Raw genomic sequence first — 16249 nt, forward strand, 5'->3', positions numbered from 1 at the left:
TCAGGTAGAACGAAAGGAAGAAGATGGTTTGCACGGTATGAAAACAAACTGAACAAGGGTAAATGGGGTACGCCTGTCCACTTGTCGAAACGTTGGCTCATCTGCGAACTGAGGCGTACCCAATTTACCCTTGTTCAGTTCCTCAGCACAGCGATGTATTTCTTGGCTGTTGCTGCTGAGGGCCGTCGGCACGGCTCTACTACGTGTGTTAAAATGAAACGTGCTGCCAGATTTATCTAGAATTTTTTAGCAATACGCAGTTGTTTCTATATTCTGTGCTATTGTAGTGTGCGATTTCCGTGCGGTATCACGGTGGTTCTTTGTCAGCTTTCAGTTGACCGGGGTCGATAGTGCGGGGCTGTTCGATTGACGACCACTTGATAACGCTTGTCGATATTGCTGCTGTAATCCAGTTCTGTTTTTGGCGGGTGCGAGTCCTTTCAACTGAGATTTCATTTTAGTGGTGTTCGAAAAACTTGGTCTGTTATCTACAACGTGGCCACAACTACGTAAGAATTTCTAAGATGCACACAAATATTGTGCATTTCATTTTAGGGTTTTTGCCTCGGTCGATTGAACTCGTACTTACATAATTTTTCTGGAGGGCAAGAAATCACTGCGCTTTATAATACTGCTGGATGTCGTTGTGCTGGGATAGTGAATAATGTAGACTTCAGTGGGTGGATAATCATGAGATGGTACATTACCACTATAGGGTCTTATTGCTATCACCTCTTTGATCTTAATACAGGATGGCACGCTTAAGGAGTTATGTTTTTACGTAAGACAAATCTAAAAGACCTTCCAGCCTAATTGGTGTACGTTACCGCATAAGTAGTTTCAGAATTACGCTCACGTTATTTACACTGAGAGATTGCCCGCGTTTCAATAATGCTTATAGGATTAGGAATCTCCTAGCAGACCTGAACCTTAATAGATTTATATCAAAGTACGTAATTGAAGCTTGGTCTATTCTTTCAAGGAACTCCTCCAAATTAGAGTAGATTTGCCACGTAGATATAACAATTTATTAGCATGTAGAAAGCGCTCAGGCAGATTGATGAAGAAGATGATGATGATGAACAACATTTATAAGTTGGCTCGGCAATTGCAGGCCGCCACAGTTTATTGAAGGAGGCCCCTTAGCCATGGCTGCTCAGTCGGCGGTGCGAACCTATAATATAGTGCTGCTGCCTGGTTCAGTTGTTGGAGCGGTTGTCTTATGCACTAGCATTCGAGCACGCCCTGCTTACGTCAGCCTGTCGGCCGGCTGCGGGATTCTCAATAGGAGCGCCGTTACAAAGTGCAGCCTAACGGCTACAATACAAAATTGTACAGCTAAGTTTCTTATTACCAGCAAACAAGAAGCATTCAAGTTACCTTAAATAAATGCCAAGAAAAAAAAAACGATTAGCGTTGCAGAACTAATTACTCAGAAGAGAAAGAAGGGAGAAGGTACATGAAAATTGGAATGTTATAGAAAGCTTGGTGTCATGTCAGATAGTGAAAGTAGAAAAGGAAACGTCAAAACAAGGAAAGAAGGATTGCTTTAAAAATGATTGGAGGTGCAGAGCTGAAGATAAATGTGGGTGAGAGTAGAAGGCAAAACGAAAGAACAAATAGTTTGGCAGTGCACTGTCATTCTTCAAAAGAGAGCGAGATGTTAGGTGAAACCATTCTGAATACTTGATGCATTGTTTTTAAAGGAGACAGTGACCGGGACTCATTTAGTGCGCCATCTGTTTCGAGCTGCTAGCTCCAAACACAGAAAGAAAAATGGCTCCTGTCAACTCGCTCATTGTACGCTCGCGCACTGCGCATTCTTCGTAATTTGAGGCCAGGGTTAGTGGAGTGCTTCCATCGCTATCGAAGGTTCAAGTCTTCCCGAGCCGAGTCTTTCCCCATTCGCCGCCTTCGTGACAGGCAAACATAAAGATATGGGTGAGCTGGAATATTTTCCTCATCGTCAATGTTTCCTTCGTGCACGCAGACAGATAGCGCAACAGAGTCAATCAGTAAAGCTAACAGAATGCGAGTTTTACTTATTTTGAAGCGGAAATATATTGTCTTCATTTTATCAAGGCAAAAAGGAAGACCAGAAAGGGTAGTTTTCCAAGTACTCTTCAAAGTATGAATTACGTTTCCGTTTGCTGGTGACGTGAAGTCAGCAGAGAAAGTATTATTTTCTTCACCATGAAAAGAAAGCTATTAAGCAGACTATGTCCGTGTTTCGTCGAGTTCTTTTGTTGCGTAGGGAAACGAACATTCTTGCACAGCTGGCCTAGAAGAACGGCTATTTGAATTCTGAATCAACGCTAAAGCATTGTTCGGCAAGAACCACTGTGACCTGGTACTAGTATTACACGACATCAGGTGATTCACGCGATGTTATGAAACTCGTTATCTGTGGTTTTCCAGTCATACTCCAAATAGAGCGTAGCTATCATTCATGACCACTGTGAAGCTCGGCAAACTGGAATGCCACCAAGTTACTTTGTCCATTTTGTGCTGCTAGCTGTCACTGTTCTCGCAGTTGAGCTGCTGCCTTCAATTTTGTATTCGGAGCTTGCTTCTATTCTCTAATGACGGCTATCGGACGAAACTTTCAGGCTAGTACGTGATGTTTGACACCCTGAAGTGGCTTAAGCGTTGAAGGACGCCGTAGTTTGAGGACCAGCATTATAGAACAAGCTAGGCCTCGTTATTTAGACTGACACTGTATACAATAACATGGTTCGTTTTTCGTTTCGTCCTCATCGCAACACACTAACGCCATCGTCGGGTGAAAAAAAAAATGCGAACCTCCGAATGCGATGTTCACGATCTAGCATCACCACATACCAGCTATACCGCTGTGGGAAAGCCAGCCCACCGCAAGAACCACAATCCTCCAGCAAATTTGCCAGTATACTTCCCTCATTTCATTATTTAAGGATCTGTTCACCTTCTCACCGCTACCTTCGACCAACTACCACCCCCCCAACCCTCCAGAGATAGTGTATTACGTGTCCGAAGCTTCGGCTTAGAATAAAGATACCCAGTGCAGTAAAATTACTAAATTTATTATTAATCGAGGGAGCTCCAACGTCTCTCCGTGATTTTCAGCGCCAAATGTCTCATCTCCTAACGTGATTCTGTTTTATTTCTTTTATGTAAGCACCAAGCACACGAAAGCCGAGTGGTGTGAGTTTTTCTTGCCTTGTTATGTTTTGGCTCACCAACTCGAAGCATAGAGTATTGTCTTGTGAGACGGACGTTTTTTTTTTGTTGTTTTCTCTCCTTTCAAGGTTGCCCGTGATATACTCAAGCAATGATCTCGGCTACACTGGGCCTGCTTCTCCTTCTTGTCCATCTCACGGTGCTGCTGCTTGTGTAAGCACACTTGGCTGTCATCCGATTAGGCCTTTGTTTAGAATATAGAGTACGTTTTAGGGAATATTTTAAGTAACTATAAAAAGTGCTGTGTTCACATTAGACAACACAATACAGGATCAAAGTCTGCCATGAGAGAGAAAACAGACTGCAAAGTTCCTGTATCATATTCACAAGAAACAAAATACCAATAATGAACTTTTTCATTATTGCACTTGGGTGACTGATTGGGAAAGGTTGAGGGTCACCGGAGAACGGGTAGGCAGCGAACGCGATGGTTAGATGGCATCCTCGAGGTGCTGCAGATGAAGTTTTGTGATGTCAGGAAGATAGTGAGAGACCGGAAAGCGTGGCGTGGTATGGTCCATAGGGTCACGAAGAGTCGGACACGACTGAATGACTGAACTGAACTGACTGCTCCCAGGGGAGATTCGAGCTGCAAAGAAGATGATCATATATCAGCACTTCAAACGAAGAAAGATTTGTTTTCTAGAGCTCTACAGCATGAGAGAATCCGACGCGCGTTTCATACAAAACCAAAATAATTTGTGAAAAATAATTGACTAAGCAATAATTTATTGATTTTAAAACTAAGCGTGAACTCAGAAGCTGTATGTTGTTCTGGCATCAACTGTTTTCATTTTGCATCAAGGTACAGTTTATGGCATTTTATACTATAGACTCCAAAGGAATTTAAAGCTTTTCATAACCAGCAACCAGCGCATATTTACCGCCTAATGTACGCGCAAAGCCCAATCGGGAAGACACGCTGCATAGAAAAATGATTATTTTTGCTGACACACATATCGGCAAGCTTTATTGGCGCCACTATCGCGTGGAAGGTTTTTTTACTGCACTACTTGAAAACAAGCTGTCACAGTAGAACCGAGCCTGCATCCACTATTCAGCGCGGAAAATCTTGCACAACCGACCACCACGGTTAGCAGAAGGAGGACCACTCCGTCCTTTGTCGTTTGTTTTTTGCGCTTTGATATGCTGACGCTGAACCAACACACCCAAACATTTTTCCTTTCCCGCCTTTCCCATGGCGGTCGATTCCCTAAGGAATTCCCCTATTGCCGCTGGTGGAACTCACAATAGGCCAGCAAACAACTGCTCTTTAACGCCTTTTATCAAAAGACACACTTTCTTATCTTCCAACATGGTCGGGCCTGCGCGACGAAAGGGTCGCTTCATCTCTTCGGCGTACATCATCCCATTTTCGTTCGGGCTGTATTCGTTTTTTTTTTTTTTTTTTTTTGCGTAGTGTGCTGGTGAATATACGCGAGAATTCCGCATTGAATGTCCCATGTTCGCAGCTCAGATTCGTGGTTCTCAGACTATGTCTTCGCAGAATCTTTTAATGCGAAGTAAACATGGAGGAATGATGAAGTCAGTGTTCTAGATGTTGAAGACAGCCACCCGGTCGAACTGCTCCAGCCAGTCATCGGCGTTGTCATGGGGCAGGACATGCAAACGTGGTGGATACTACTGATGATAGAACAGGACCGGAGGTATTGATACCGGCTGATTCAGTGTGTTTAAACTAATCTTTCGTGTTAGATTGTAGTCAGAGAGAAGACCACACTAAGGAGGTAGGACATCAGCGCTAACTCTTGGACGCGGACAGAAGAAAACGCGCACGACGATTATTGACCTGCTTGCACAGAACAATAAGCGTGCTTATTTCTGAAAACGGCATGGCAAACATCACTGCGTAGTCAGTATCAATTAAGAAGCAATGCGTTTCAGTTATAACTGCTAAAATAACAGAAACCATGGTATGTACAAAATGACAATTATATATCTTATTAACAACCAGTCAAAAACTTGATAAATATATGAGAAAAACCTAGGACAGATGCAAAAGAGGGCGTGATATACTTTTAGGTCGTTTCAGTAAAGTATCTCCCAATGAAAATTGTGCAGCCTTTATCACATAAAACTGCGGAACCACTTCAGCTAATGAGTAGGTTGTATTTTATTTTTATTCCTGTTATTTTGTATAAGATAACACAATGTAATGAGTATCTAAAACTGCTTTGTTCCTTCCAAATCACCCCCCCCCCCCCCCCCACCTCCGGGACTGCTGAGCTTAATTAAACGTGTTGCGTCCTAGCTACCACGGTCGCATCTTTATGGCGGCGTAGTTCTAGACTCTCATACATTGCATTATTCCTTACTATTTTTGTCACCCTGGATTTTTTGATGTGCACTGATACAGCACATTTTATCGGCCTTTATTCAGTCCAGTACGACTGGATTTTGATACCGCGAAAGCGTGCTTGGCCCCAAAGCTAAGCTGCACAGATACACCGCGATTGACATGACGCTTTGCGCACTTCAAGCCGTGATATAAGTGGCAGTTTTTAGTTTGCGAAAGTGAGAAAGGGAGAATGTGTGCTGTAACATGGAGTATCCTTCTGCCTTTTTACAGGTGGCGATGGTGGCACTTTTCCTATTTCAGCAGACTCGGAATACCAGGCCCTCGACCGAACCTTTTGTGGGGAAACCTTGTGGAGTACCATTCCACGGTCAGAATGATTGTCAGACTTGAAAATACATAATGTTTAAAAAGTAGGTTGAAAGGTAGGGATTTAGCAGGATAGAAATAGTTCTTATCTCGCACAAAATAATAAATTACCAAACGTAAATGAACAGGCAAGCCGTAAGAAATCTGATGAGGTCGCAGCAATTGTCTTTTTTATTAACTTGATAGAAAAGCACAGCGTCAAAATTAAATAGCGTCCATGCAGAACAGAAGTGTATAAAACATGTTGACAACCGAGAGCATTCACTACGAAAGAATTGAGACAAACTGTGATGACCAGAGTCTGCTCTGACTGTGTCGTTCGATCTCGCGGGTAATAAGCTCGCCTTATAGAACGTTTTCAACGCTTCAGCTGTGTTCGAGAAAGCATTTAAATTTTCCCTAGAGTTTCTGTTCTGTGCTCACGCAGCTATCAGTGTTTATGAAAAGCAAAGAGGGAGTACTTGACTGGTGCAGATTTGCGGCGCTCTTTAGGGAAAAAAGGTATTCTATTCACGTCCCTATCGAGGAGCGAAAGCTTTGAAATGTGCAAAGTTGTGCAAAGTGGCATATTCGTAGGATCAGGTAGCTGAAATGTCGTATGTTTCCTTTGCCATCTTGTTAGCGAAAATACGCTAAGTATTACCGTAATGGTCATAACCACAGTGACAAACTTCTTCTGTGCAGGACCTGTACAAGGTAATTGGGAGATGGATAGAAAAATATGGTGATACTTTTGGGTGAGTGCATTGCAATCAATTTTTTTTTTTCAACCTTTCCTGAAATGTCAATTCATCTAGCCTGTATTGTATACAACTGCTTTAAAACTGTAAATGTCGTTATCACTAAAAATATTTTCGCAACTAGAGGTGGGAAAATGATACCTGTTATTGAGGTTGGTCCGTATTTATCACGCATTGTTGAAGGCACGATATGCGGCGGTTCACTTGAAGAAGATTGTCACGCAGTGCATTTCAGATGCGACATCCCGAGGTTTATCAAGAGGTGAGAAAACATTGTACTGGCCTCCCGTCTGAAGTATGGTGGTGGCTGTAATTACCTGATAGGGCCGGAGTCCTTATTACGCGCGTCGACGCGGCATCGTATCCGGAAAGATATCCCACCTAGAGCATACCTTATTCTCACTAGTCATTGCATCGATTAGAGTAAATAACTGAAACCTTTTCTAGGCCTAATTACCTGCCAAAGATGAGCGGGTTATATTTGGTCTTTTATTTCGTAACTCGTTCAATTTTCCGCTGTGTTCCGCGTCTTGTTATTAAAAATTTATTCCGTTCTAATTTTCACTTTTGTGATTTCTCTCGCGATCACGCAATTATACGATTATGCTCTCCTATTTATCGTCGATAGTAGCGATTATTAAGTATTCTCCTAATAATAAAACACATAGATTGAGGGCTGTTAAGAGAAAGCTCGTCGATATCGAGACATATACCTCAAAAATATAACGGAACGTCTTGATTTTGTTGCAAACATTTTATTTCGTCAAAAATTATGTCGTGGTGGCTTTTGCTGAGTGGCCATGAGCCCATTGTTAGCAGCGGCTTGGGAGGCCTACTTGATGCACTTCGTTGTCCATATTTGAGCTGGCCAACTCTGCCTCCTATCGCTCAAAAAAAAAAAAAAAAGACTGGTATTAAAATCGCCTGGCTGCATGCGTGCTGGTAAGTAAGGGTTTCGCAAGACCGAGTCCGGTGGCGTTTCTAGTTTGTTTTTATGCCTTATCTAGCGATCTTTCTGGTGCGGAAAGCACCCCTTCAGACATGACATGGTTTGTTACATCATGAAATGTTGCCAGACCATCCTTACCGAAACTCATGGCATTGAAGACGTCTCCAGTCAGACTGGCAAGATCTCGATTAAGTGCAAGTTGCCTCCTGTCCCTGGTTTCCCAAATGAGTGGAGCCTCGTTTGCATCATTAATGCATAGCTGCCGGGGACCTATACTGCCCCTAAGAAGGTTTCGTACGAATAATTGAGACGCTGAATATTATATTAGCATCACGCGTTAGTTATGGCTAAAGCTATTACCACTTCCTTTGCAATCTCAGAGGATCTTTTTCCAGAGGTAATCAGTCGTCGTTAATTGTGTGTCTCCCGCTGCCATTGCGAATAGTTCCTTTGAGCGTGTTCCGTGGCGTAAACGTAGACCGCTCTCTCCTGGTGATGTATATATTGTGGGAAGCCTTAACCCTTACTTTCTTTTTCCCATTTTTGTGAGCAGGAGCCATTAGCTTAGACTGAAGATTAATAAACATCGAGCCTGTGATTCGCTTGGATATTTGCGTTTTGGCATCTTGCCCTGGATGCTTGGTTCCTATTACCTGGTTTTCGAGTATGGTTCTCCCAGCACGTGTGCGCGCTATCCTGCCAAGGTATGCCGTAAGGTGTGCTCCCTTAAGATCCTTTAGGATGTTAAAAATTTCTAGCTCTAATAATGTGTATGTGGGGGTTCTATTAGGTAACACTAGCACCGGTTTATATGCGCCTGCCTAATGAGCTCCTCAGCTTTAGGCTTTTCTGTCTTATCCAGTCTAAGGAACAGGACAACGTAGACCACTCTCTTTATTACGAAGGCATGCACTAATCTGCAGAGACCTGTCTCTTTTAAAGCAAAACTGATTAATCTCTTATGCTTCATTTTATCAGGAAGTGTGACCAAGAAACGTCCTTTGCGCTAGTCAGTCATCCAGAAAAAGATCATAATGAAAGCATTCACTCATGTTAATCATCACAAATATGATTTGATTAGTCATATTAGTGATAATTAGTAACCTCAATATTAGGTATGCGTAATCATTGTCATAGTTAGGCATAGATGGTTAAAGAGTCGGACATCATAACACCTCAATGTAGATTGTGCCACTGCATGCAGAGATGTTTAGGCACGCCTAGGATTGGTGGAAATCTGTATGTAAGAAAAAGCACTAGAAGTGTGGACACAGGCTCAAAAACCAGACCAGCAGCAGGACTGAAATACTTTCTCATTCACGCAAGTAACGAGGCTTAGGTGGCGGGCCCCTGAATTTTACTCATCGTTTGCGGTTAGCAATCAGCCTGATTAATCTCATTGATAAGGTAACTCTTGTCTTTAGTTTCTGTAATGTTGCCTTATTCTTCGTGTTCGCTGTACCTCTTCGATGGGAAGCCCTCCTAAGCAGATAGTTATTGGCGCGGCGTTACATATGTTCAGAATTTCTTGCATTAACCCCAACGCGTTGCCAGTATTAGTGCCCTTCTCCTGCTTCCAGGACTCTGCTCCTGAGTCCAAAACAGTAAGAGATAGCCCAAACGCGACCAAATGGTATGAACTTTTACCATAACGGCCCATTGCTTCTTGAAAAGCTGTATTCTTCTTCAGTTCAGTAGGTAGAAAATACCAGAACGCGACTGCAATTCTTCTGTTCCTTATATATTTTATTACTAAAATAACATATAAAACCTGTCGTTAAGAGGAAAAATTTCGGTTGTTTTTCGAACGAATTGCTTGAACGTCAAAAAGCCTAATATCATCTCAGAATGGAGAGGAACTGCTAGGTGAAAGGTTTTCGAGGTACTGAAAGGTGAAGGGTAGATCACGGCGGTCACTGTCACTCGTTAGATCCTTTATAAAAAAGGAGGTTGAGAATGACAGTGAGCTAGATCTAACGTCGCCACTTCTGCATTTCAGCAGTTTGTCCGCTTTTACTCAAGTGTTATTCACGAGGATGTCTCCGACTGTGATAGTAAGCAGGTGGCATGGCTAGACATTGATTGGTTGTAGGTTTCTGGATCATCAGGAGATTCTATGTAGTGATGTAATTGGCAGGAGCTGCCCATTGGGCAGCAGTATGTTTTAACGCGAATCGAACCAACCAAGCTCATGAGGTTCAGATCCAGGAATGGAAATCCTAAGCCGTGCAGACACGTTTGTACGACTTGGTTAAAGCCGCACTTTACATATACTTGGGTGGGCTTTTACATTATGAGGTAGATTACGACTGAATCCTTTTCAATATGATCAACTCGAAACTGTTATTGAAGTGGAAAACCACCGTGACAGCGCATCCAGCTTCCATGTGGACTGATCATGTAAAAGTGGCCGTCATGTTTTTTTAATATTCTATCATTAGGGCTCCCATTCATCAAATTAGTTGTTTTCTATCGTGTTTTTTTTTTTAAGTCGTAGTTGGCATACTTTTGAAAATTCGGAATTTTTTTTTTTCTAATCCTTGTGATTTGGTAGGTGGCAGCTGAGAGGAAGCAGTTTAATTCAAAATAAACTAAAAGTAAACAATATATGGCAACGAGCTGGTTCAGGCAATGTGCTAGCCCGCCTATTCAGCATATGGTCTAACAACACTGAATCGTCAGTTTTGTGCCTCGTCGTACACATTTGTCACCGTTTTTTTTTAACGCAGATTCTACAACGGAGACGTGCCATTTGTTGTCACCCTTGATTTTGACTTGATCGAGTACGTGTTCGTGCGAAACTTTAAGAACTTCATGAATAGAGGCGTAAGTACCGAAAACCGCGTAGCGGCCACCGAAATGTTTAGCTTAAAAAAAAACTTATTTATGCAATTTTTATGCAAGGCTCCAAAGGTACTACTAGAACAGGTTTTTTTTTCTGTCTCAACTTTTGATACGACAATGACTGTATAGAAGGCTTACGTACTTTTAAATGTCTAAGCGAAAAAATAAGACCCAGATATAACGAAATACCTGGGCATTACGAAATGTTGAAAGACCGTGTGATTCCAAATTGTTTCTGCATAAATAATGTTATTGATCCCTATATTTATTATTCGATTTAACTCCGGCAGAACCATCACTAATATTACCGAAATACATAAAGGTAAGCATAATAACAGTGCTAGCACACCTACGTTTCTCTTCGTTCAATGTAATCAGGATTGATTTTATTCTCCAAACCGTATAACTTTGTATCAGTTCCTTCCGCTCTCGGTAAGTTAGCCTTGTTGTGGCGTCCTTTCAGTGGGCGTCACTACGGCCGCTTTAAGATAAGGAATGCAAAATTTTTAACAGTAGTGTTCATATATATGGTTATAACAAATAGTTACACGATGTACTCTAACAGATGTGCTCTAAAATACAATCCTTTAGCAAATGTACTCTGAAGCATGTTTTGCCGTTACTAGAAATATACCGAAACATCGGAATAAAAGAGTTAAGTTTCAAAATAAAAAAACCCTTATGCTCAGACAATGGGTACGAAGATGTTTTTGCGATGCAAGCACTGAAGCTTTTGGTGTATCAAAGTTAAAAATGCTATGCTCACTGCAAACCCGTGATGGAATAGAAATCTCGGTAACCTTCTAATGCTGAAGGGTTTAGATAAAGGAGCCCATCTTCACATGACATGAGCGAAGCGCGTTCACTCAAAAATCATTACACCACATAACATCACATCACATTATTTTCCTTAAAGACCCCGCTTCGGGGTGTTACGTAAGGGGTGGGCTTACAAAATTCAGGTTTCTACAGCCCTCGCAAATGTTGAAGAGCATGTTATAGCAGCGATATGGTGGGAGAGGCCATTCCAGACAGCTGCTGTTCAAGGAAAAAACATTACTTGTCAAAGGCCACTGTTTCCTTTGGCAATTGCTACAGAAACAAAATTCTCTCTGATGACGTCTAGAATGGTGTCGGGGTTGGCACTAGGCGCCTCAGCGCGAGCAGCGCAATAATAATAAAAAAAAACAGTTCGAACCCGAACGCTGTCGGAGCTGGGTATTACTCATTTTAGCTCTGGAATGTTTGGTGACCCGGACCACGTCCGTCCTCTCCTAACACCGGTTTAAGACGGACCGTGCGACATCGACGGTATTGAAGATGTGTCTGCTGACAGGCTGCTGTGAAGAGAGTCACATACCTCAAACTTAGTGTACTGCATGGCTTCCTAGGATCTCGCTGGAAGTACATGTGATTTTTAAAAGCTGCTTCATCAAATATGCTAAATAGGTACTACCCTGCATTTGGCATATTCGGGGACGTGATCTCACCTGCAGCAAACTCTGCAAGACCTTTACCAAGGAAACACAGCTATAGGATTCTTCTTTTTCCTCTACTGTCAGTGCCCACAGAAATACACTCTGGCTATGCAAATGGCAGGCCGCATTTCTAATACTTTTCTCTTTCATATTTGCTTAGCAGCTTTCAAAGCTCATTCTTTATGAATGATGTAAGACTGACTGAGCTCATCTGAATATGATCCAAATGCTCAAATAATGCCTGACTTTACAAAACGTCACATATTTTCTGCACAATAGAGTTTGGCAGCCGTATCCTTTCTTTCCACTTCAGTTGAAGAAGCGCAAATTGCTGGATAAAGTCTCTCTCGCACCTAAGTAATCTGTGGATGCTGCTGTCGGTGCCCTCCGAGGTGTTCGCATCTTCACACGACGATGTTCCTGACAAGCTGTTTAGTGACTCTCCATCGGTGGCTACCATATTCTGCACTGGCACTTGGGTAGTTTCAACAGTGTGCACAAAGCCTTCACTATCAAAGATTTCAGCATGACACCTTGAAGCATGTTTTCCTGTAGGCTCCGTATGAAGCATACGTCTTGAAGCACCCTTGAAGACCACAAATACTGTTTTTTTTTCAATTCCGTGCTGTGTGGAAGTGCCTGAACAGCGACTTTGGTGTGAGCATTCATATTTTGTTCAATTTTTGCAAGCGGACACCTAGCTTCTGCAAAATATAACACAACACACAACTGCCTTTACAAAACCATAGCTTGCGAATACAACTCAATCATAAAAATACAGTATTTGTGGTTTCTCATCACCTCATGCAGAGTGAGCATATATGAGAATAGCATTGAGAGTAGTAGGATCCCAGCTGAAGATTAGTAGCATATGGGATTATTTACTCTAATACAAAAAGGAAGGGAAAATTTCTGTCGGTCATTGTATCTGCTATCGCGGTGACGGAAGCACCTGAACTGCGGTGGCAGAAAGAGGATACTGAGAGACAGGGAGGGGAAATAAGGTGAGCGAAGAGGGCAAGGACAGAGGCTCAAAATAATAAGATTATAAAGTTCATGGTGTAAATTCGTCTCAAGCCCATCATCGATTGTCTTAGCACTTTGGCTGAGGGCAGGCTTTCACAGATCGCACAGCGGCGGCATGTGGTTGCCATCGCATGATTCATTTCCCTCCTTGTCTCGTCTACGGTATTGCCCTGCTTGCGCTGAGGCGCCTAGTGCCACCTCTTCTTTAGTCAAAGGTAGAATAACAATTTTTATTAATGGTATGTACTTTGTTGACCTGCAATTAGGGAAAAAAAGAAAAGCCATGTGTGAAGCAATTGGTTAAAGCGTTCAGCTGGGGATCCAAGGAATGATTGGTTCGATTCAGAGTGGAGGCAGAATTTATTTGTTAATTTTTAACTATCTTCTTCACGGTAGACAAGGAGAATTGTGATTAGTGTGTTTAGCTTCGGCGTCGGGTGATGACGTCATTTGATTGGCAGCTATGTGTGACCGGACAGACGCAGACACTAGAAGCCATTAAAGGCTTTCTCCTTAAAACATATCCTAGTTATGCGCATTCAATCGTCTTCCCTGATAACTAGCTCATCTTCTACTTCTACGACTCAGAACAGCGCGCACCGTCGATTTGACATACGGCCACGTTGAGCGAAAGACTGCCACTCGTTCGGTGCACACTGAAGTGTCAGCCGCATGGCTTACTTGTCGAGGGCAACTATCAATTACATTATTTCAAAACAAGATAGAGGTACTACCGTAATCTCTCGGACAAATTCATTTGTCAGTGACGAAACCTTCGGATCAAAACAAGATCATGCGACATTAAATTGAAATGGACTATGAAGTAAGCTGACGACTGCCGTGAAGGAAAAAGTCGTACAGAATAGTTCACCGTGGCCGCAGTCATTTTATTAGAGAGCTGCTTTTTTATACATAACATATTCCAAAACATGCGATCTGCATAGCGGGAAAACATTATGCACTTTATGAGGAATTTTCAGACAGAAGGCACCTAAAATGGTACGCAGTAGAACTCTTTTGACTTCATTTTTTTTTTACATTCACGTGATGGTATTACGAGGATTAAAAATTGGACGTACTGTTTCCCAAATAGCGAGTAATGGATACCTATCGCGCATTACTGCGCCAACCTCGCTTTGGCGGTTTCTCGTGGTGGTCGCTAAGTAGTCAAGAATGATCTAGAGTTGCTCATACCATTTTGTGCAGCCGGATTACTGCGTTTAAGGGGGTGTGAATCAATAGTCTCTTATCACAAATCTACGCTACCTAAAAGAATTCCTTTAGGACGATTGAATACCAGCATGTCTATTCAAGAAATGTGCGCGGGAAGGTTTATTATTTAAAAAGAGGGCCACGCAGCACTGATCAGCGCCTGACTGTCGACCTAAGTGGTTAATTACCTGCTAAATATACTAAATATAGTAAGTCTGTTTACTTCTCTAGGGAAGCAAGCATGAATGGCGAGCTACAGGCCGATAAGGCCTTAAATTTGAATTTACAGAGCTCTTGCACATTTTTCCTAATCTCAATACCATGCCTTGCAGTTTTACAGCTATAAATGTGCCCGCAGATATTAATACAGTACAACACTGTGGCACTGTGCCGTTTTCGGCTTTAAATTCACTTTTGCCGGAGAATGTGTGAAAGCATCTCTCTCATTATATTGTGTTTTTTTTTTGTGTGTGTGCTGACTATACCACTTGTGTGCATTCAGCTCACGATGGCAACGGTACAGCGTCATCCGTACTTGGGTACATCATTGCTGAATGCCACTGCCCCGCACTGGAGAAGCATCCGAGGCGCTGTGGCCGGGGGTTTCACTTCAGCCAAACTGAGGCTGGTAAGTACAGATTCGCCCGAGTAGGCTGTTGAATTATATACGTGTTCGCTGCCGACGCTGTACAGGAAATGAAAGGAGATGGAACCCAACTCACACACACTTAAATGTTCTAGGTATATTCCCTCCACCGGATAAATGATATGCCGAGATTTCAGCAGCAAGAGAGAGATTCAAACAAGCTTGTTCAGTCTAGAGCCTAAAATTCTGCAGGGATAATGAAAGCTTGCACGATGAAGGATACACAAACGACGAGGACGCGTAAGGTAGTTAGACCTTAACACGGCAACGTTGAAGACCACGTTTTTTAGGAAATTCTGGCATCGCCTTTTTGTTCGTGTGTATGCGTGTTTGTGCATGCGTGCACGCACACATGTGTGTGCTTATATGTGCGTGTTGTTTTTTTCCACGTGTGTGTGTGTGTGTGTTTGTGTGTGCGTGCGTGTGTTTTGCTCCGTGTTATACGTTGACGTGTATTTGATATCGATATCGTTAATTGGGCATGGTATAAACTAGAGGAGATGTCCCCAAGGATTTCCCATCTCAAAGCAATGTATAGCACAAAAAAAAAGTTAACAAGCGTCGAGGATTTCTCCACTGACTTCCACTTATTGGTAAAATGTGAAATATATTGTTTTTTTTTCTTGAAATGCATTGTAGCTGAGTAAAATAAATATTATGTGTGCGACTTGTTAATGTGCAAAGAAAATAGAATTATGGATGAATACGAAAGGCTAAGACGTAGTTAACAGCGCAACAGAAAAGTGCTGTATTTTGAGGTTGCTAGTAGCTACTAGAGAAATTAGCCTTATAGAATCTGCCAGCGATTTCTCCCCTGCAGCGACACTTAAATATAATTACCATCTCTAGCTGAAGCACAGATGAGTGGCCCAGCAGATGAGCGTCGACCTTGGATAGAGAATTCGGGCTGTCAATAGTTCTGATCAAGATCAGTCTCGTGAGAAGTTTGAAGGAAGGAGGAAAGCCTCATTTTTGCATATCTCCTAGGAACTCGGGAAAAAATATGTTGAAGGCACCCCTGTAGCTCTCCTGCACTCTATATCGAAGCGAGCAAGATATGCCTTTCAGCACTGAAAGTAAGACAGAACAATAATGTTCTAAATCACTGCACATACCCCAAGAGCAATAAAGCGTAGAATATGCCAGCCCCGTATTGTGCCTCCATGCTTGGGTACGAAGAAAGCTCACTCCAATGCACGATATTAAAGTAGCTCGAGGTCTTGTTAGTTTTTTGTTTACACCTGAATTCTGCAATGGATGCCACAAGCTGCTGGACTGCATTTCTTTGAAAAATATTTTGATTTAAGAAAATTGTGAATCCTCTTACCCAAGAAGCGCTGTCTCAAATTCCATGAAGATTAGTGTAAACACAGAACCACAACCGCATAACTGTTAGGAAAATTTGTCAGTTGAATATACAATGTCCGAGCGCCTTACCGTAGCCTTCTC

General features: G+C 42.3%; 1 protein-coding gene across 1 annotated transcript in view; it reads left to right on the top strand.

Annotated features, from left to right (window-relative positions):
• Nucleotides 1-1836: 1836 nt before the first annotated feature.
• Nucleotides 1837-16249, top strand: part of LOC146176188 (cytochrome P450 3A14-like) — a 41523-nt gene continuing 27110 nt past the window's right edge. Inside the window, exons 1-6 of the mRNA XM_084580930.1 lie at nt 1837-1941; nt 3288-3372; nt 5810-5906; nt 6590-6642; nt 10324-10420; nt 14657-14782. Coding sequence (XP_084437056.1) covers nt 3311-3372; nt 5810-5906; nt 6590-6642; nt 10324-10420; nt 14657-14782 — 435 coding nt within the window. The 5' untranslated portion in view covers nt 1837-1941; nt 3288-3310. The remainder of the gene's footprint in view (nt 1942-3287; nt 3373-5809; nt 5907-6589; nt 6643-10323; nt 10421-14656; nt 14783-16249) is intronic.

This window comes from Amblyomma maculatum, chromosome 10 (assembly GCF_055883805.1).
Source record: "Amblyomma maculatum isolate TAMU_Amacu chromosome 10, ASM5588380v1, whole genome shotgun sequence".
NCBI classification, from domain to species: domain Eukaryota; kingdom Metazoa; phylum Arthropoda; class Arachnida; order Ixodida; family Ixodidae; genus Amblyomma; species Amblyomma maculatum.